The 22775-nt window shown below is 43.7% G+C and overlaps 1 protein-coding gene across 3 annotated transcripts in view; it reads left to right on the top strand.

Moving 5' to 3' along the window:
* The window catches only part of GLI3 (GLI family zinc finger 3), a 306557-nt gene that overhangs the window by 269555 nt on the left and 14227 nt on the right, over window positions 1-22775 (top strand). For all 3 annotated transcript variants that reach the window (XM_065938677.1, XM_065938678.1, XM_065938679.1), the window contains 2 exons: window positions 18161-18310; window positions 19383-19547. In XM_065938677.1, coding sequence (XP_065794749.1) covers window positions 18161-18310; window positions 19383-19547 — 315 coding nt within the window. The remainder of the gene's footprint in view (window positions 1-18160; window positions 18311-19382; window positions 19548-22775) is intronic.

Below are 22775 nucleotides of genomic sequence, written 5' to 3' on the forward strand. Positions count from 1 at the left end.
TGGGATGATGAGTTTCAGCAGGGAAGCAGCATTCCAAGAAGGACTTGAAGGACGTAAAATTATCTTGACTTAGGGCTCCATCCTAGATGTAACCCAGGTGCCTCCAGCTGCAGGAACAAGCTGTCCAGCCTCTTAAGTGGCATTTTCCTTTAAAGCATTGGCTCTGCACTTCTGTCCACATTCTGTCTGCCCTCGCCCCCTGCTGCATAGTCTAGGTGGTCTTGGATTCCATCTCCTGTCTTGCTGAGCACTCAGCCCCCACTGAGCCTCCATTTCCTGCATTCTGTCCTTGGGATGGCAAGATGAGGGTGGTCTTCCCTTCTCCAGCTGTGCACATCTCCTTGATGAACACTGTTACACAGAACTGAATTTTACAGATAGCTTTGGGGAAAACAAAAAGTGTTCGAAATAGCAAACAGCTTAAAAATCAAATATTATTGACTTCTGCCCAACATTCCTCAGCCCCCTCCACCCTGGGAATGACAAATGAGCCGGTTTCCCTTCTTAAGTTTATGTTCTCTAACCATGGGTTGGGAAGATCCCCTGGAGAAGGAAATGGCAACCCACTGCAGTATTCTTGCCTGGAGAATCCCATGGACAGAGGAGCCTGGTAGGCTGCAGTCCGTAGAGTTGCAAAGAGTTGAACATGACTTAGCGACTAAACCACGACCATGTTTCTAGACATTTTCTCTTTCTTATCTGATCCATCCAGACTTACTGGAACTGGGAAGCTGTCTCTGGAAGAAAACTTACCTTTTGTTGCTTTAACTTCTTCTGTCTTCACCTGCCCAGGAGTTCTCCAAACCCACTCAACACAGCTGATGTTTCCCAGCCCCTGCCACGTTGTTCTGTGTCCTTTGTTCTCTCCTTTATTTCCTTTTTTATTTCCCTGACTCTTAAACACTGGTCTCTGTCCTTTCCATTTGCCGTCCTTCTTCATCTTGTGTACAGTCTCCACGGGTCAGTGATTTTCAAACTGAGCTTTATGAAATCCTTAAAATTCTGTGTATATTGGGGTCACCAAAGACAATATGGGGTAGGGAAGGGTAGGGTATGGGGTCGCCAAAGACTATATGCCCTCCTTCTTCAGCTACAGTCTTTCTTTGTTTCTTGAATCTTTGTGTTTCGATTTGTCTTCTCTGTTGGAGATGTCCTGGAAGTGATCTTTGGTGGCCCAGCCTGTAGAGGCTTGAAGCAGGGTTTCTTTGGTTCCTGGCCAGAGATTGAGGCTGGGTTGTGTCAGTGAGAGCACTGGACCCTAACCACTAGACCAGTGGCCAGTGACAAGGCCCAGACCCTTCAGTTTTGCAGAGAAGTTCCACAGAGATGGAGAGTAGGGAGACAAGTGTTTACTAGGAGGAAAAAGAGTATGGTATGTGTGGATAGACACACAGGTGGACTCAGAGAGAGAGAGTCGCACCCTTGTGGTAGTTTGAATTACTTTTATGGGGCATTTCTTCTGGTTTCCTTTGGCCACGCATTTTGATTTGACTGGTTCTGAGTCTGTATTTTGTATATCTCAGGATCCTCCCGTGTGTGCATGCGCATCTCTCGGCCAAGATAAGTTCCACTGAAGAGGTCTAGGGGTAGCTTAGCATCACTCCCCTTTTGACCTCCAAGGAGCTTTCTCGTCAGGAAGGTTTCCTTGACTTCAAGATGAGAAACATGTGGACTATCGCTTACATAGATAGGGCCCAACCTCCCCTCTTGATTGTCCTGCTATTGATACTTCAGAGTTTGTGTCCATAGGGAACAAACTCCAATTGCTCACCCTGGGGAACCCACCTACCTCCTGCCTCAGAAGCACTTCCAATATGTTATTTCTCAAACAGAAGCAAACTCTCCTCCAGATCTCTTTGACCTCCCATGCCATTTATTGTCTCAGAATCTTTCAAGTTAAAAACTGCAGTGTGTGTCAGCCTCTCAGTTGTATCCGACTCATTGTGACCCCATGGACTGTAGCCCGCCAGGCTCCTCTGTCCATGGAATTCTCCAGGCAAGAACACTAAAGTGGGTAGTCATTCCCTTCTCCAGGGGATCTTTCCAAATCACGGACTGAACCTGAGTCAGCTCCTGCATTGGCAGGCGGATTCTTTACCATCTGAGTCACCAGGGAAGTGCAGAAACTTTGGTATCACTTTTTATTCAGTTCAGTTCAGTCACTCAGTCGTGTCCGACTCTTTGCGACCCCATGAAACACAGCACGCCAGGCCTCCCTGTCCATCACCAACTCCCGGAGTCCATTCAAACTCATGTCCATTGAGTCGGTAATGCCATCCAGCCGTCTCATTCTCTGTCGTCCCCTTCTCCTCCTGCCCCCAATCCCTCCCAGCATCAGGATCTTTTCCAATGAGTCAACCCTTCGCATGAGGTGGCCAAAGTATTGGAGTTTCAGCTTCAGCATCAGTCCATCCAGTGAACACCCAGGACTGATCTCCTTTAGGATGGACTGGTTGGATCTCCTTGCAGTCCAAGGGACTCTCAAAAGTCTTCTCCAACGCCACAATTCAAAAGCATCAATTTTTCAGCACTCAGCTTTCTTCACAGTCCAACTCTCACATCCATACATGATCACTGGAAAACCATAGCCTTGACTAGATGGACCTTTGTTGGCAAAGTGATGTCTCTGCTTTTTAATATGCTATCTAGTTTGGTCATAACTTTCCTTCCAAGGAGAAAGTGTCTTTTAATTTCATGGCTGCAATCACCATCTGCAGTGATTTTTACCTCTCTCTAATTCACCCTGAACACATTATTCCAAGGGTCTCTCAAATGGAGCCCCTTCTAGCCATCTTTATGGCCTCTGCCCTTAGTTCAGAACCACACCTCTCTCTTAGATAATTATAGCAGCTCCCTAAATAGGCTTGCGCATCCCCGGTGGTGCTAGTGGTAAAGAACTGCCTGCCAGTGCAGCTGACACAGGTTTGATCCCCGGGTCTGGAAGATCCCCTGGAGGAGAGCATGGCAGCCTACTCCAGTACTCTGGCCTGGAGAATCCCATGGACAGAGGAGCCTGGTAGGCTACTGTCCAGAGGGTCAAAGAGTTGAGCCGGACGTGACTAAAGCAACTTAGTAGGCACACAAGCACAAGTGGGCGCACTGTCCAGTTCCCTGGTATGCCTGCTAGAGTCACCTTTTATAAACAAAAATCTGATCACTGCCCTGCTTAAACTTTCTTTTGGTTGCCTGGGGTCTGGCGCCTTAGGCCATTCACCCCCTTCATGGAGGGTAGCAGGTACATAAATTGAATTGATTGAAAAATGGTAAATTGTTCTACATGTTGAAAAGCTTACAAAAGCAGAGAGGTGTAGAGGCCTTCTTCCCATTTTAGTTTGGTAAGACGAAACTGGAAAAGCTTGGGGTAAACAGGCCTGCCAGTTTTCTATGATATCGATACTTGTGCAGTCTTCTGGGTGGCTTACTTAATTGCAAAGGTGTCTGTGATGTGAAAGCTAATTTTTACGCAGTATTCCTTTCTACGCTGTTCCGACAGCCAGTCTTGGCTAAGTTCCAGTGGACGTGTCTTATTCAGTCTTGGCTCTTCAGTGTCTAGCTCGGTAACCGTCATATCATAAGTAAGCATTGAGTTAATAGTGAATGAATGAGTCAGCCCAGCGGGACTGTGGGCAGATTTCCAAATGGATAATTTTGCCTGCTTGCCTGCTTCCTTCCTTTCTTCCAATAGCTCTTGAGATTTGCCTGTGTTTCTGCCATCAGCAGTCACCACCGCCTTCTTGGCACATACATGCTAACTGAATCTTTTTCTGACTGTGAGAAGCTCTCCGGGCACTTTTCTTGCAAGAGGACAGTTTCTCTGCAAGGTGATGGGCAGAAGACCTTCAGGGTGGGTCATGATCAGGGATGTGGCTTGGACTGGACTGGCCTCAGAATAACTTTTCTATCCCATATTTTCAAAGGATGTCATTGAAAAAGAAAAAGATACTTAACTCTTCTCCAAATACTAAAAATAGATTTGAAATCCAAGTATTTTTTAAATGTTTATTTATTTATTTGCCTGCACTGGATGCTAGTTAAAATATGTGGCATCTTCACTGTGGCTCATGGGCTTCTCCAGTTGCTGCATGTGCAGGCTTAGTTGCTCCTTGCACGTGGGGATCTTAGTTCCCTGACTGGGGATCAGACTCATGTCCCCTGCATTGCAAGGATTCTTAACCATTGAAACAGCAAAGGAGTCCTCAAATATATTTTACTATATTTGTTTCTACTTTCACAAAAATTCTAGCCATTAAAATTACGATATTGAAATGAACAAAACAGGATGCCAGTTCAAGGGCTGAGTGCCAAAATGTTTAGAATCAGACTTGAATGGAGGGAACATGGCAGCTTTTATAAAAGCAGTGAATGAGGAACCAACCTTTCAAAGTCAAGTCACACCTTTAATTCACTTTTATTTATTTTTCCTTGAATTTTGAATTTTCTCATAATCATACTGTGTGTTCAGGCTCTTTCAGTTCAGTTCAGTTCAGTCGCTCAGTCGTGTCCGACTCTTTGCGACCCCATGAACCGCAGGCAGCACGCCAGGCCTCCCTGTCCATCACCAACTCCCGGAGTTTACTCAAACTCATGTCCATCAGGCTCTTTACAAAGAACAATAACTGGATGTTCAGGTTTGGTGGATTGCTATGACCATAAAAATATGAACAATTTTTTTTATAACCTAGAAGTGAAAAGAATCTGAAAAATTATATATATATATATACATATATATGTATATATAACTGGGTCATCCTGCTATATACCTGAAAGTAACACAACATTGTAAATCAATAAAAATTAATTTTGAATTTTATCCTTCAATAAAAAAATAAAAGAAATTCATTAGAAAAAACAAAAATTAAGTCATTCAAGGCTAATATTTTGTATGCCCCAAGATACTGGAATTCTTAATATTTTATATCTCAAACAGGAAAAGTTTGTATCTACCTTCATATTGAGAAAGACTTTAAAAAAATGAGTCTTCCTTATTCTTCTTAGAGCTAGTCACAGTATATATGTGTGTGTGTGCATGCACGTGTGTGTGTGTAAAGGCATTAAACATCTCAAATTAAAAGTATAAGGTGTGCTGTTAAAATTATATGATTGTATCCATATAACCCACCTTTCAAAGTTTGATAACAAAAGAAGTATTTTGACAATACTTTGCAGTGTAACTACTTTACGATACTAGTTGGATTCTTATTGCACGGAGAAACCACCCATGAACACTCTTTTCTCTTCAGGGCAGAAATCCAAGCCCACAAGGTGGGAGGATTTTAATGCTCTGGGACACAGTTTGGCTTCTGAAGTCTTTTGTGTGTGTGATGGTAAATGTCATCGTCATGGTTGGTCTTGCTTTTCAGATACTCTGGACTCTTAGAAATGACCCATCCATGTGAGTGCCTGATTCGCTTGGTCCTTAGTAAAGGTTGCATCTTACAGCCACCCTCCCTGGATCCCCTGCCCTGGCCCTCCTTCTCAGCCTAGGAGAGGGTGAGGAACAGAAGGGAAGCCTTTTGCTACTTCTCCTTTGGAACTAGACTGCCGGGGTCCAGCCTCGGCAGGATCCAGGGGGTACCCTCAGGATGAACGGCGTCGGCGAGAGAGAGAGAGACGTGAGACTAGCCTTGATAGGGCCAAGTCTGCGAGGGAGAGAGAGAAAGAGAGAGAGAGAGAGAGAGAGAGAGAGAGAGAGGGAATGACCAGACGGGGGTGCAGAGGGTCTGGAAGAGTCTGGCAATGCTTTATTTTTTACCGTGGCTTTTATACCCTACATTAGTACATTTCTAAGGGGAAGATAGTTTAACATTACGTCAGCTTGTCCTTCACGAAACCAGGGTGTGTTCTGCATACTTCTTTATGAGGGTCTTGTACATTATCTTCTGGCCTTGGGGCCTATTAACATTTTATGCAGGTCAGGTGATTGTAAACCTATTTTCTGTTTTTATGGTGACCTTAACTGAAAGGTAACAGGGTCATAGAGAAGTAGTACAGAGTAGAATTATATTCTTGTTAATACAAAAATTAATCTTTCTGCAAAAGTTGTCAGTTGCGTTTATCTAAGAAGTTTACCCCATACAGACTCTGCGGCTTCAGTGAGGCAGCTTCTACCTAGTACTCCTGGCTGACAATTAACAACCATCTCATTGTTACCACACTAGGGCTAAGTTCTTATTTCCCTAGATCTTTAACTAAATTAACAATGGTTTTTATAACACAACCTTAGCACATTAAAGGCAAAAATACAGCAAGCAAAACACAGCAAGTAAAACATAGCAAGCAAATCACAACCCAATAACCACCTATAGAATAATTTTCTTATGTTTTCCAATAGGACTCCTTTACCCCTTAAAAGGGCTCTATATCTATTAGGGCTTTTATATAATCAGGTTCTTTATGTTATTTTATGATTAGGATATTATAAGCAATCATGTATATTAGTACCAAGCGCATAAATGCATTTGGCTAACAAAACTACCAGCAAAGGAGTTTGAATTAAAACACTCCTTTCACCCTAAATAATTTCATAAAATACCACCACCTGGGAAACTTACTGATTAAAATTCTAAATTGATTCTTATTTGGGAAGAGATCGGGGAAGGCCTTCCTGCCTGTGTCAGAGAAATTAGGGAGTAGTCCATTGAGGCAGGCATCAGAAAGACAGATATCATCTTTAAGGTGAGAGCCGGGGGCAGCTTTCCGAAATCCCTGAAAACCTGATCTGCCTTGCCTATCAGGTTTTCTCCTCATGACCTTGTCATGGGTGGGATCTCGTGAGCTGGCCTTTTCAAAAAACCCCTGATAACCTGATTCGCCCTTGTTAGGGGCAGGGTCTCGTGAGCTGACCTTTTCGAAATCCCTGATAACCTGATTCGCCCTTGTTCGGAAGGTTTTTCTCCCCTATGGCCTTTCCAAGGGTGGGGTTCCGTGTGTTGGCTCCCGGCACTAGACCTTTGGTCAGAAGGCTTGACACTTATCATGTTTGATGAATTTGTTAAGTGCAAAGAAATAAAGTAGAAGATGCTTTTTGGGAGACAGACCTCCAAATTATTTCATTCCGTGACACACAGTTAAAAAGTTCTTGTGTACATCCTAAGTTGCTTAAGTTGTGTCCAACTCTTTGTGACCCCATGGTCACAAAGACGGCCAGGCTCCTCTGTCCATGGGATTCTCCAAGCAAGGATACCGGAGTCGGTTGCCCTCCTCCAGGGGATCTTCCTGACCCAGGGATCAAACCACATCTCTTACATCTCCTGCAGTGGCAGGCAGGTGAAGTAAAGGCAGGTGGCACTTACCACTAGAGCCAGCTGGGAAGCCAAAGTGGTCTTGCCCGTCTGGATTTATTAATAGTAGTATTCTTACTCTTCTTGTTGTTAGTCACGAAGTTGTCTCTGACTCTTTGCCACCCCATGAACTGTAGCCCACCAGACTCCTCTGTGCATGGAATTTTCCAGGCAAGAATACTGGAGTGGGGTGCCTTTTCCTTCTCCAGGGGATCTTCCTGACCCAGGGATCAAACCCACTTCTTGTCTCCTGCATCTCCTTCATTGCAGGTGAAGTTTGTTTTTTTTTTAACTGCTGAGCCACAAAGGAAGCCCAAACAAAATAGAAAACATTAATCAATAGTATTTACATTTTTCTTTTTAAAAATTCTTCTCAAAAACTGCAATCTCTTTAATATTAGGTCATCTTAATCATTAATACACTGGCTTAGTTAAGCCAGTATATTATTCTGTGTCCTGGAGTTTGAACCAGTAATTCATGCACTTCTTGTAGGGGAGAGGGTATCAGCTTAGATAAATTATATCACATTTACTTCTAGTTAGTTTTTAATTCAAGGTAACAACAAAAATAAAAAAGTAGAATTCTCAATTACCTGTGCTTGAATTTTCCACAAGTTTTTAGTGAATCTTAGGATAGATCATGCGTTAGAAAATACCAGGTTTTCCAGTATACACTATTTTTGCATTAAATTCTTCAAACATACTTATGAATATACAGAATTAGTGTACAATGTTTTCATTTTCTTTTGTTTACAACTCTGCACAAAGTTTCATTTTCTCCATCTTTCTACTCATTTTTACAACTTGAAAGATGAAGAAGGAATACTCAGAGAAGTTATGCAAGTGAAGTTCCCAGGTTGTTAACATTGGGACCAGTGTGAAATCCACCAGGAAGTATCAGGTCATAAAAGTATGTTATACTCCGACTCAATCTGTCTGTGGATAGTGTGTGTGTGAATACAAACTATGATTATGATGCAGCCTTTGCTTCCTTGGGAAATCATTTGCCAGCCCCAAGCCCTAGATCCAGCCCTGGAGGGAGCACATCTAGTCTGGCTGTTCCTGGACTACTTTTCCTATCTTCGGCAGCAATTTCCTCTGTTAGCAGAGTCCATCGCCAAGCTTACTTCTGTGGTTTTCCTTTTTTTGGAGGGGCTGGTAACATCTTTCTAGCCCTGTTTGGGCTAGAATTCATATATCATGCTGTTCACCCTTTTCAGGAATACAACTCAGTGTGTTTGGATATAGTCACAGAGTTGTGTCACTATCACTCCAATCAGTTTTACACTGTTTTTATTATCCCAGAAAGAAACCTCATTTTCCATCTTCCCGTCCCTCCTCAACCATAGCCAAGTGCTAACTTACTTTCTGTAAAGCTTTGCCTGTTCTGGGCCTTTCAAATATATGGAATCTCACAATATTTGTCCTTTTGTGACTGACTTCTTTCCTTAACATAATGTTGCCAAGGTTCATGCTTGCTCCTAAATGTGAATGATGGAAGGAATTCCAGTCTCCAGCTTACTTCAGTGGTGGTGGGAGTGAGGGCAGTATTTTCAGTTGATATCAATTGTCTAAATTGAACATTGTGAAGCCCTTTGTCCAGACATTTACCTTTTTAAGGAATTTTGCCTTTCTTACTCATATAATAAAATAATTTCATTACAGATTTATAGCTAGAAACAAGATTTTAATGACTGTCAGAGAGACTCTTTCTTAACCAAGAAGCACATTTATTTATTCTTTCTCAACCAAGAAACACTTTAATTTTTATATCACCCTAATTTTTAATAGTCACAGATCAGAAATAGGAAAGAAAGTATTCTCCTTTTATAAAGAGAATGCAGTTTTGTACCCAAATTCTGGAGTCCTTTTGATGTTTTCTGTATCATTGTATAGTTAGATTAGAAAATTGAAAGCTACATGAATATATTTATTAGCCAGTGTGAACCGAAACAGTCATTTTGTGAGGTCTTCATGAAGATCCCTCCCACAGCAAGCAGTGATAACTTTTTAAATACTCTGCCAGGAAGATTGATGGGTGCCACCAAAACCATTTAAATTATTTTATTTATCTAAAATTAAAGTGCATATTGAGATAAAAGGCCTATTTCAACCCTGATAGTCTCTGACTTCTGCTTTCTTCACTTCTGCCTTTTAAAGCCTTAAGGAATCCAAGCACAGGGCTTACCTAATAGAATCCGTGTCATGCGATTGTAAAACTTTCCCAAATGTTGCATGTGTCAAATAATACACAAATCAGGAAGGTATATGGCTTCTTTCAGGTGCAAAGTTTCAAGGAAGTCATGTAGGCAAAGCCTTTAAACCTCTCCCCCAAATCAATTTGAAAGTAAATTAAATTTTATTTAATTCAAAATTATTTTCCCCTTTTTCTGCTTTTCAGAAATATTTCTGGACTACTAAGTCAGGAGCTACTCATAGATTTATAATATAAGGTCAGGAAGCCAATTGAAAATTGAGCTTTCTTAAAATTGTTTACTTGTTGATATCACATTCTGTGCCAAAGTAGAAGGCCTTCTTAACAGACTTCCTGAGCCAATCTGGTGAAGATTCAAATTATCAAGTTCTGTTAAACATATTAATTTGCTCAGGCCTGTTTGTGAGCTGATCTAGCAGCAATGTGAATTGACTTAGAAAGTATCGAACATTACTGGTTTGTTAGTCTGAGAAGGAAAGTTCTGGTTTCGTGTTTTTCCTTTTTAAAATATTATCATGGCATTCAAATAGTGGCATATTCGTGTGTGGAGATACAGAGAAACGTAGCAAAGGGATAAATCAGAAATGACACAAGAATACAGCCAACATCCCAGGTCAGCCCCTTCCCTTGCAATCCCACAGTACAGTTCCATTGTCTTGGGTATTTAAATATGAAATGCAACACTTTCCAAGCCTTTATTTTCTTTTCTGTTAAAACAGGAATACCATGTGTGTGCAGGTGCATACATGTGTGTGTGATTGCATATGTGTATACACGTGACCATGGACATTTGTGTGTAGAGAGAGATCATGTTTACCTGAACATTATTTTTCTAAAAACCATAACTCTTGGTTTTCACATATACTTTGTGCTGTGAAAATCTTGACAACTTTCCTTGTAGCAACTTTTTAAGTCGGTGAAAAAGTTCGGTGTTCTTTGAGAGACACGAGATACTGACGGAACGACTGGTGTGTAACGTATATACACAGGGGAGCCTGATGGAAATGGTGGTGAGGGTTGAGCCTGAAGTTTTACATTTCCTGCCTTCACTGTTTTTAGGTTGCATAACTGTAATGTTTTCATTACAACAGTGGAAGGAATTTACCTTCTTGGTGTTAGGGAGGTGGCTAATTTGGAGAATGAATCACCGGCAACAGCTAGGTGTTTGTCTCCTGATTAACCTGGGTAGAGTGTGAATGGAGCTGTGCGAACCTTCCATCCACACTGCTGAGCCGCGTGGTAGACCCTCCTCCGAGCCAGTTGGTGGGGAATTGGGCCAAAGGAGAAGGAGCCACAGATGAACCTATGGGCAGGAATGGAGACGCAGACGGGAAAAACAGACATGTGGACATGGCAGGGAGAGGGAGGGGTGGGACGAATTGGGAGATTTGGATGGATATATATATACATATCCATATATATATACACATACACACACAAACACATATATATATACACACACATATATATATATACTACCATGTGTAAAATAGATAGCTAGTGGGACCCTGTGATATAGCAAAGGGAACTAGCTATACCAATGATGACCTAGAGGGGTAGAATGGCAGGATGGATGGGAAGGAGGCTTAAGAGGAAGGTGATACACACACACACACACACACATACACACACACACACACACTTATAGTTGATCCACTTTATTTTACAGCAGAAACTAACCCAACATTGTAAAGCAATTATATCCCAATTTTTTAAAAAGGCATAAGTGTCCCTCCAGAGTTCATGAACTGCTTGAATAGCAGCCTTATTTGGGGAGCAGCAAACATTTGGGATAGATGGTCGGCATGTGTGTGTTTCATCTGAAGGGTTAGGGACGGACTGAGGATGAATGGTCAGCTCTGAACTCAGACTGCAGTAAGAAACAAAAGAAAAGATCCTGATGAAGTCAGTGAAGTCTACTGTGGGCATCTGTTTTGCTGCTAGTAAAAGAAAAGCTTCATTTTCCTCTTGCACTGTTGCAGCCTCCAAGGTTGATGCCAAGCGGTGGGCTTCTCAAAGAGATGCTCTTGAAAGAAGTATCACCTAGAAAAATGGCTGATCTTATATATGTGTATCTTAACAGAAATAGAGACACAGACATAGAGAACAAAGTATGGACACCAAGGGAAGAAGGGGAGGGTGGGGTGAATTGGGAGACGGAATTGACTTATATACACTACTATATATAAAATAGATGACTAATGAGAACCTACTGTATAGCACAGGGAACTCTCCTCAGTGCTCTGTGGTGACCTAAATGGAAAGGAAATCCAAAAAACAGAGGGGATATATGTTTGCATACAGCTGACTCACTTTACTATTCAACAGAAACTAATACAACATTGGAAAGCAAACATATTCCAAAGAAACATTTTTTAAAAAGAAGAAATAAATACCTTCCACTTCTCCAATGGCCAGGCCAACTGTAGTGATTCCCCCCACACCTTCCTCTATGCCCCAGAGCTCCATGCAGAGTGCAAGAGACAAGAATCCCAGGTCTTGGCTCATCCTGTTACAAACACGATAACGATGGCCAAATACCAGCTTGGTTGGTTGGCAATGGGCTGCTGAGATGCTTTATTTTTTTCATCAGCCCTCAGTTTCTTGGGGCAAATGTTTACAATCCCAGTTCATCAGGAAACTCAGTGACTGGACTCAGTCTTTCTGGGGTTGCCTGGTCCTGATGTCCTCATCCTGTTTATTCAGACAGGGAGCTGTCCGGATTGGCCCCGCCGAGAGAGTTGGCATCCAGAGCCGTAATTTACACCATCTATCTCTTTCTGGCGCTTGGGCCTCTGGCAAATTGCATGTCTTGGTGTTGGATTAGTTTGGAATTTAATCATGCATTATTTTCCCTCCAATTAAATTATTTATATATTTGATTAACGTTTTCACTGCCAGGAAGTCAAATTTTCAGTGAAACCACAAATAAACACAGGCCCGTTGAATTTCAGGCCTGCCTCCTAGGGAATCTGCCTGTCTGTCTGAGTGTTAAGAATACAGTGTTCACTGTGTATTCCTTTTCTTAGCTACTTAGGGTTTTGGTGAGCAAAGAAGAGGTGTTTTTTTCACATAGTCCCAGGAACATTGTGCAGAGAGGGACATCTGTCTGGCTAACTCCCTCCCCTCATGTCATCATCCCAGGACCCTCACTTTTATTCCTTTTTACTGCCTTCTCTGTGCTCTGGCCCTGAGACATACCTCCTCCTAATTTTACTTTCTCAGGCTCAAGAGCCAGCCTAACCAAGAATGTCAAGGGCTCTGTTAGCCCAGAAAGGAAACTTTGAAGTCATAGATTTGAGGGAGAGCAAAACAAATGGCCCACAGGCCAAATCTGGCTACTGCTTGTGTTTATACAGCCCAGGAGCCAAGAATGATTTTTACACTTTTAAATAATTGGAAAAAAGATGTAAAGACTGTCCTAGGATACTTGACAGTTTCAGTGTCCATCAACAGATAGATGAGCTCATTTATTTGTGTGTTGAGACAGCAGCAGAAGTGAGCAGATTCGATAAAAACCTTTTGGCCTGGAGAACCTAAAATATTTACTCTCTGGCTTTTTATAGAAAAAGTTTGTGAACATCCAATGTCGTTCATCACCCCCATTTTACAGATGGGAAAAATTAAGGCCCAGATAGGTGAATTGTCCAAAAGTACACAGCTCATTCGAACTTGGTCTGGGGGCATCTTCCAATGCACTGCCTCACCCACCCACCGCCCCGCCCCATTCCCAGGCTCATGTGGCATGAGTGCCCCCCGAAGAGGCCAAGGCGGGTTTTTTAGCAGAGTAAAGATTTAGGACACTTGGACACGTAAAGTCTATGATTTCTTGGAATTTTAAGTTTCACCTGAAATCTAGCTTCAGAAAGTGTTTTAAGCTAAAAGATGCAAAGTGACATACACAGGGACCTAGTGTATAGCACAGGGAACTCTGCTCAATATTCTCTAATAACCTAAGTAGGAAAAGATTTGAAAAAGAATAGATCCATGTATATGTATCCCTGAATCACTTTGCTTTCACCTGAAACTCACACAATATTGTTAATCAACCCAATATAAAATAAAAATTAAAACATAAATAAATAACCCAAATAAGCAGAAAGATCTCTGTGTTTCTTTGAAGTAATTGATTATGTCCTGTGCTCAGTATTTGAACCCTTAAAGACAAACAAGACTGACCTGGTCTCTGCCAGCCAAGGTCAGAGAATCTCATTCCAAGAACAATAACTTGTGGTCTCAGTCCAGGTTGGCACTCAAGCAGTTTCGGAAAAACACGAAAGCATGTTAGACAGGACTTAGCTCTACTCTATGGGGCAGAAAGGGAAAATTCCCAAGATGCTAACCTTTTTGAACATGAGGTTGCTTCCACGGTCCCAAGGAGCTTCTCCTCTGTTCCTCCCCAGATGAGAGAAGGCTGGGTATTGTGGTTACTGATGGACACTGGATTCCCACCACTGGGATTTTTCAGACATTGTCCAGAGGTCAAGGCTGATGCGACTTGACCAGGTATTAATGTGAGGTGGTTTGCATTTTCCAGGCACTGCTCTCATCAGCCGTTGTCAGCGCCCCCATCCCAGCTCTATGGCAGATCACTTAACTCCCTGGTCAGCAGCTTCTACACTTTTGGTGCCTAAAGTCTCATCCAGTTTAAACGTACAGCCTCCTGTCCAATCACAGCCTTCTTTCCCTCCACGGGCCAGGCTCCCAGTTCAAGGGGGCTGGCAGGCTGTTTGTTTTTCTCCCACCTCACCCACCTGAAGGAGGGCACCTCTTTGCTCTCCGCCCAGAGTCTGGCTGCTCCAGCCTGATGGGGAAGACAGGAGGCTTTATTAGCCTCAGGCGGCAGCTTCCCTGCTGGTCATCTCATGTGAGTGATGCCAGGCCACGTGGGGCAGGCGTCCTGGTGGGGGCACGTGAGCTCCACGCAACGGTCTATCTCACAGTCTCCCTCCTGAACACCTGACCCAGTGTGCTGCATTTTAGGTGGACCCATGCTTGGCTGCCTCACTGGTCTCCACTGGGCCCCTGGAAGCGCATGCCTTCCTGCTACACCCAGCAGAGGCAGTGCTGGCCTGCTCCCATGTCTGCCTGGCGCATCCCCTCCCACCTACATGTTCCTCTCCCGGTTCCTTGATGGCACCAAGCTCTGACCTTCTCTGGGGGCTTCCGTCCATCTTTTTCCCCACTCCCATCCTCACCTGCACGCCCACCAGGTCTCCACTCATCCTTCAGTCCTACTTTAAATGCCACTCACTGGAGAAGCTGACCCTGGTCTTCTGTGCTCCCCACAGATTTGGGGCCCTCTGTTAATTGTTTTTCTAAAGCCCTCTCATTTCCCTTCCTAACACTGATCATGACTATAATTGTACAGTCATTTAAGCCATTATCCGTGTCCCTCCAGCAGACTGTAATTTCCTCAGGAAGAGACTCGGGTCTGTCTGATTCTACAGCACAGGACCTGATGTGCAGCAGTTCTCAGCACATACATGTCAATATGTGGGGATAGATGAAATGTTGTGATCACCGAGTATTTCTTTTATTCCCGCCAGCAAGATGGGGTTCACATTTGGATATCATTCCAATCATTCAAGTTCTTTTGAATTCTCGATACTATATTATTTTCAAGTAATATAGCATCTACATTAAAATCTTACTGTCTGGATACTGGGTAAAATGCAATTGAACTAAGTCAGGCAAAAGCATCAAATATAAATTCTTTGCTCCAGAGAAAGTTCAGTGTCTCACCTAAGACAGTCAAACCAACAGATATTCATGGAGGACTTGCCAAGTACCAGGGCCACCTCTCAGTAGCTGAGAATACAAAACCAAAAGATGTGGGTCCTGACTCAAGGAGTTAAACTAAACCCAAATTCTCAGGTCATATTCCAGTTTTAACTTGCCCTGTCTCTTTCCACCCTCCTTTCTCTCTTTCCTCCCTCTCATCCTTCCTTCTTTTTCTTTCATGTCTTCATCCAAGGAGCTTAATGTCTAATAACGTGGAAGATAGCTGAACCAAGAGCAATCTTTATGGAGGGGATTTGTGTGACCATTAATTGTTTTCCCTAGAAAGGAGACTTCATCTAACACCTCTGTATCATGTGGGCTTAATGATTGGGCTTCTGTACATAACTGGGACAGCCTTGGGCGAAGTGAGAGGACCACAGACATGTTCTTGAAGCATACATTTAAAGATGGCATGTTGCCCCCTGGCCGACACATCTGTTCTCTTCATCCATGTATGTGCCCCTGTACCACTTTAAAAAATATATATTATTGGAGTAGAGTTGCTTTGCAACGTTGTGTTAGCCTCTTCTGTACAAAGTGAATCAGCTATGAGTATGCATGCGTGCTACGTTGCTTCAGTCATTTCCAACTCTGTGAAAGCCTACGGACTATAGCCTGCCAGGCTTCTCTGTCCATGAGATTCTCCGGGCGAGAATACTGGAGCGGGTGGCCATGCCCTTCCCTAGGGGATCTTCCCAACACAGAGATTGAGCCTGAGTCTCTCATGTCTCGTGCAATGGTAGGTGGGTTCTTTACCACTAGCGCCACCTAGGAAGCCACCTAAGTGTATATGAAAGTGAAAAGAAAGTGAAAGTCATTCAGTCATGTCTGGCTCTTTGCGACCCTATGGACTATGCAGTCCATGGAATTCTCCAGGCCAGAATACTGGAGTGAGTAGCCGTTCCCTTCTCCAGGGGGTCTTCCTCACCCAGGGATCAAACCCAGGTCTCCCGCATTGCAGGCAGATTCTTTACCAGCTGAGCCTCCAGGGAAGCCCAAGTATATATACATATACATACACATATGTGTACATATGCATCCCCTCTTTTTTGGGTTCCCTTCTCATTTAGGTCACCACAGAGCACTGAGTAGAGTTCCCTGTGCTACACAGGTTCTCATTCGTTATCTATTTCATGTATAGTAGTGTATACACGTCCGTCCCAGTCTCCCAATTCATCCCATCCCGTCCCCCTTGGTGTCCATGTATGCGTTCTCTACGTCTGTGTCTCTAGACTACCATCCAGAGTGAAGTCAAAAAGAAAAAACTATTGTATAATATCACTTATGTATGGAATCTAGAAAAATGATACAGGTGAACTCGTTCCCAGCATCACTTTTGAGAAACTCTCCTACTGAGGACAGTTAGCTTTTCCCAGAAAACATACAACTGTCTATCAGGGGGTTGCGATGCCGTGATGAACTGGAGGGATTCCATATGGGTTCTTCTCCATGTGCAGAGCTTCTGAAAGGATCTTGGTTGTCTGCCTTCACCCTGGGCCATGTCACCTGCTCTCTGCTGTGTCTCCGACCTCCTGAGAGCTGTTCTAGGAGAGTACACCATGATTGCTTTTCTCTGCCTTCATTCAGTTTTAAACTACAAACACCACACAGCAGACTGCTTTCTTTTCTTTTTTTTTCTCACAGCAGCCGACCGCCTAGTGGAGTAACTGGGCAAGGCTGAGTTTTACCCCTAGGCGCCCAGAGACCACTCAGTTAGGACCCAGAACCTCATCAGGAAAGTAATTAAACGTCCTGTCACTGCTACGTGGCCCAGGAAACCCAGGGGAGGTTTCTCTCACTGCACAAATTTTTTGGTGGTGTTTCTATGTGTGTGTGGGCAAGGGTTCACAAATGCCTTGAATTAAGGCAGATGAAGTATGGGGCAACCAGAGAATAAACCGAGAGGATCAACCTAGGGCACAAATCGCCCCCATCATCTGTGACTGAACATTATCTTCCTGGAGCAGACATAAGTTTGATCCAAATTAAGAACCACCTCTTTTGGTGTGTATGCAGGTTGCACCTGTCTCCCAGTTGTAGGACATTTGATGTATGAATCCAAGGAACTCTATTAATATACAATAGGATTCTAAAACTTTGAGTCGGAATTCAGAGAAATTTCAGGGACATTCAACTTCATTTTTAATACCAAATTCACAGAGTTCTACAGCTGGAAAGAACCATAGAAACTAGGGGATTCATTCCTTTGTTTTGTGCAGGAGGATGGCACAGACCCTCAGAGGCTAAGCATTTTGTTGACCGATCATCTGGCCTTCAGAGTCAAGTTCATCTCTCTGTGATTCCTATCAAAAGAATGATCTCACTAATTAGAACTAAAGTGCCATTTGAAAAAGTGCTTTGGTTTTTCCCAGTTCTTGTTACATACATGTTTGTCTGTGTGGGTGTGTGTGTGTGGGTGTGTGTGTGCACGCATGCACGTGCCCATCCTTGAGCCACATCACTAGCCCAGGTGCTACCCAAGGCCTGAAGGGGGTGAGAGCTGGAGGTCCCCTCTGTGGTCACCCACCTTGACCCCACCTTGGCAAGTCAAAGATAGCAGACGCCCAGAGATGATGTGTGTGTCTCACCCCATTTCACAACTCCTGTCTTCCGTTGCCCTTGCAGTTCCTTTTCCAGGACTCCAAAGCTTCTTCCAAATCCTGTCACTCCTGCTAGTTAAAAAAAGTGTCCACAGTTGGTAAGAGCACATTTATTTAAGAAATGTACTAACCAGAACAGAATTGTCTGCCATATGAGAAAGGTACCGTGGAGCCTTTCAGACTTCAGGTTAGGGGGTTTGGGGCCCTCTGTTATATCGCCTGCAGAAAAGAGTTGTACATTTCCATTTGATTTCTCTCTTTTTTTTCCCCCCCAAACCCAGCATATAAACAATGACCACATCCACGGAGAGAAGAAGGAGTTTGTGTGCCGGTGGCTAGACTGCTCGAGGGAGCAGAAGCCCTTCAAAGCCCAGTATATGCTGGTGGTCCACATGCGCAGGCACACGGGGGAGAAGCCTCACAAATGCACGGTGAGTCCTGGGCCGGGGCCGGGCGTCCCCTGGGAGCGTGGCTTGCACCGTGGGTCCTTCCTCTCACTCCAGGAACCAGCACCGTGCCAGCTGATGCGTGGTGGGAGAAGAGCGTTGGAGCGCTGCTTGTGATAAACTCCTGGGGCTGGGAGAGGGGAGAGGAGGGAAGAACTAGAGGAAGAACGCTGAGCGCTGAGCTCTGAGAGGTATTGGAAGGAAGTGTCCTAGACCCACCCTGTCCAACGTGGTGGCCTCAAGACCACGTGCTTTGGAGATGTGACTGGGCAATCAAGAAGCTGATTTTTTTCAATTTTTATTTAATGAAACACTTGGCTAACGGCAACTGAGTCAGTCCAGCTCTGCAGAGTAGCCGGTGGGCAGGTCGCGGCAGGGACCGGCCATGTAGCACTGGGAATGAACGCGGGGCCACTGGGCTTGCCCTCACACCAGGGTCTGTCCCTCCAGAGCTGAGGCGGGCACGGGGAAAGGCCAGTTTCAACCTGAAAAACTTCAGTTGGCTTTTCAAAAATATAACCTGTATGGCTCTAGAGTTTTTCCTCGGCCCTCCCCCCAGCACCCCCCTGCCCCCCAGTCTGTCACCACGGCCCAATACAGACCTAAGAGCAGGAGGCTAAGCTCTGTTTCACTAAGGTGCCCGCCAGGCACACTCAGGCCCGAGCCTTGGTGCTTTACATCTTAAAGGGCCTTTACAAACAGGATCAAATTCCGTGTCTTTGTAGGGACACAAAGCCATATTAATGAACTTTGTGCTGAATCTGAAATCAGTGAGAATTCAAGGAGCTCCCGGAGCAGATAATGAAACCCATTGTCCACATTGAGTGGCCTATTAAAAAAAAAAAGTCCCGGGATTTTTACTAGCACTGAAAACGCTTTCTCTCTTGCCCTGAGCCCACCATCTGAATCCCAATAAAGGCAGAGTTTAGTGGACTTTTGTTCCTTGGCTTTGAAAAGCTGCCGACCCTCCAAACGTCCGTCTTTCATTCACTTGGAGCAAGTGAGAGGCAGAAGTTGTCATTGTGTGGGGTCATCCAGATTTACCTGTCGTCCTCAGTTTGAAGGTTGCACAAAGGCCTACTCGAGACTCGAAAACTTGAAAACACACTTGAGATCTCACACTGGAGAGAAACCGTACGTCTGTGAGCACGAAGGATGCAACAAGGCTTTCTCTAATGCCTCCGATCGCGCCAAGCACCAGAACAGAACACATTCCAATGAGGTAAGGCTCCTCCGGGAGACGGGAGACGCCTGTTGGGTCCAGAGCTCAGGGGGCGGAAATAAAGAATCCTCTGGGGAATATACTTGGAGACGTGAGCCTGCTCCATTGTAGTTTCCTCTGGCCACTCCCAGCATGAGTGGATGTTAATGCTGCAGGTGAAGGCTTGCGGGGCCTCAGAGGAAGGGCTGAAACCTGGTCTTGGATGGGAGAGAGGAGCTGAGGAAGGGAGAACAAGTTTCCTGTTGTTCAGTACTGCCACCTACTGGTCAAACAGTAGGAGCACCTAACTTGGAATTCCACCCACTCGCTCTGCCTGGAATAGCAGGAATGCATTTGAAGGAAGATGACCCTGTAAGCGCTAAGGAGAGGCTGAGAAGAGAGGTGTTGACAGCTGACAGCTTACTGCTAAGACAGCCACTTTTATTTGCTTTCTCCAGGTGGTATCTTCAAATGCATTATATCAAAAAAGACTTCTGCAGAGCAACCTGACTTGGCTAAATAGGATTTCCAGACAGTCTAAATTCCAAAGGGTCTTGGAAGCTTATTCTCAGAAACCCAGAATGGTTTCTAGTCAATTATTTAAGATAATATATTGAGTAAAGCTTCAGAGGGTTCCTGTTGTGTTGTTGTTAGTTTGAGGTATTTATCCCACACACATTTCAGAGAAGCGTAAGAATAAATGAAAATGGTTTCTAATTCACTCTGCTTACATTTTAACTCACTTTTGCCTGCAGATCTCCAGCTTCTCCTTGAAGGTCTAGCTCAGAGTCTGCCTCTCTCTGTGAAACCTTCTCTTGAATGAATTCAGAGATTAACACAAAGGCCTCCCACATCTATGGTGGAAATAGTGTAGCTAACCAGAATTTGCTCACAAGATGTAACTGCCCCACAGAGTGGGTCATCCGTTTGCTTGAAATCGTGTGGTTGAGGGAACATTTTGACCTCAGTGTGACTCTCATCTCACAAGGTGCCAGTCAGGCCCTTCATGATCTTCCAAAGAGCTGGAAGAGGGAATTTGTAAAAGTGCACCATTCGGCTCACTGGCCACTGGCTTGAAGGTGGCAGAGATGGCCCTCACCAAGTTTCCTTCCAGCTGAACTGACAATCTTAAAGGGGTTTCCCACACTCTACAAAAGCACTCTAGCACATAAACTCACACATGAGTTCACCTATACAGATCCTAGTGGAATAAAGAAACCTGAGTCCTTTGGGATCTATAATATTGATTCGCTGTTTTTAGATGTTTTAGACAAGATGCTGCATCTCCATTTTTTTTATTTATGTCAAAAATGCTTTTACAATGGGTGGTGAAAGTGAAAGTCACTCAGTTGTGTTCGACTCTTTGCGATCCCATGGACTATACAGTCCATGAAATTCTCCAGGCCAGAATATTGGAGTGGGTAGCCCTTCCCTTCTCCAGGGGATCTTCCCAACCCAGGGATTGAACCCAGGTCTCCCACATCACAGGTGGATTCTTTACCAGCTGAGCCATAAATTGTAATCCAATGTACTTGTTTTGTACAAAGTTTTAGGGGATCTGAAATAGGCAAATCCATGGAGACAGAAAGATTGGTAGCTGCCACAAGCTGGGGGGAGGAGGAATAGGGATGACTGAAAATAGGTACAGGGTTTCTTCTTGGGATGCTAAAAATATTCTGGAATGTGATAGTGGTAACGATTGCACAAGATTGTGAATGTGCTAAATGCCACTGGACTGTGCCATTTAAAAGGGTTTTCTTTATAGTATGTGAATTATGGTGGGTTAGCCAAAATGTTCATTTGGGTTTTCCCATATGGACTTTCCATACAAATTTTTGGCCAACCAAATATCTCAATTTAAAATGTTTTAGGGGATTTGATTAACTTAACCTAGAATTTAATTAATCTATTTATATTTCATACACTTAGGTACAATTATGACCAGAAACGTAGAAGGCATACATTCCTATCGATTCTCTTCTGTTATTGTGGAGCCAGTTGGGCCCTGAGAATGTTAGAACTTCAGCAATGAATAGATATAAATATGCTTACTGAGTTTTTATCTTTTTATGAACTTCAAATGTGTGCCCACATCAGTTTGCTTTAATGAAATGCATTATAGTGGAGCTTGAATTCTTCTGTGCATTAGAAAGTGCAGTGTTGTATGAGAGTTGAATATCCATCATGAGGTTAATTGTATCTTGGTCAACAATATCTTTCACCAAAATGGAGCGATTTACCTAAAATAAATGATTAACATTGACCATAAACACATAAGTAAAATTTTATTCACAATCACGTAAATAATTTTTCTCTGTTCATTGAATAGAGAAAGCCCTCAGCTTTGCCTATGAATGATAGACAGTTTCAGATACATCAAAATTAAGTGTGTCCAGGAAGTCCAGATTTGTATCATCAATCAACCATAGACAAATCCAGATGTCTTCTTTCATTTATTTGTCCTCTTATTTGTATATTCATCCTTTCTCTGAACAAATATTGATAGATGGTTATCTGGCAAGTAGGTTGCTATTCTGGATGAGGCAGATGGCGTGGAACAGAATAGGAAGCAATTCCCATTCGGGGAAGCTAATCTAGCTCTCACCCCCATGGCTATCCTGCCCATGTAGGACCGCTGAACCATTACAGTGGCCTCTGACCAGGCTCCCTACTCCAGAACATGGAGCTACTGTTCCATCCGAAACCAGATGAAGCCAGTTTCTTTGAGCTCTGATTTCGTTGTATCTCCCTATCCAGAAAGTTCCAGAGGCTCCACCTTTCCTAGGAAAAGTTTAGACGTCTTATGCCTGTATTGGATTGGCCAAGGAAATATTTTTCTGTAAGATACTTTCTGAACTTTTTGGCCAACCACATACCTGCTTTCACCTACTCAACCCCAATCTTCCTTTTCCGCAATCCCTTGACCTCTCACCATGGTGAACATGAACACAACCTTCCAGACAGCAGGCCCGCATGCCTGGAGTGGTCCTACTACTGGACTCTGGATACTTTTTTTTTTTTGCATTCTCTTGCCCTCATTTTTATCCTTCAGCATCTTGTTCATCTTTAAGGACCCAACTGCAACACCTTTTTTAATCAAAGCTCTGTTTATCAAGCACTTGCTATGTGCCCCATATCACATCATGGTCAGATTTAGTTCATACCCTGACCACATGAGCTGAGCATTATACCCAGATACAGAAATTTGATGATTGATGCCTTCCACCATCTTCCCAATGAAAGAATGGT

The sequence above is a fragment of the Muntiacus reevesi genome, chromosome 6 (assembly GCF_963930625.1).
Source record: "Muntiacus reevesi chromosome 6, mMunRee1.1, whole genome shotgun sequence".
NCBI lineage: Eukaryota > Metazoa > Chordata > Mammalia > Artiodactyla > Cervidae > Muntiacus > Muntiacus reevesi.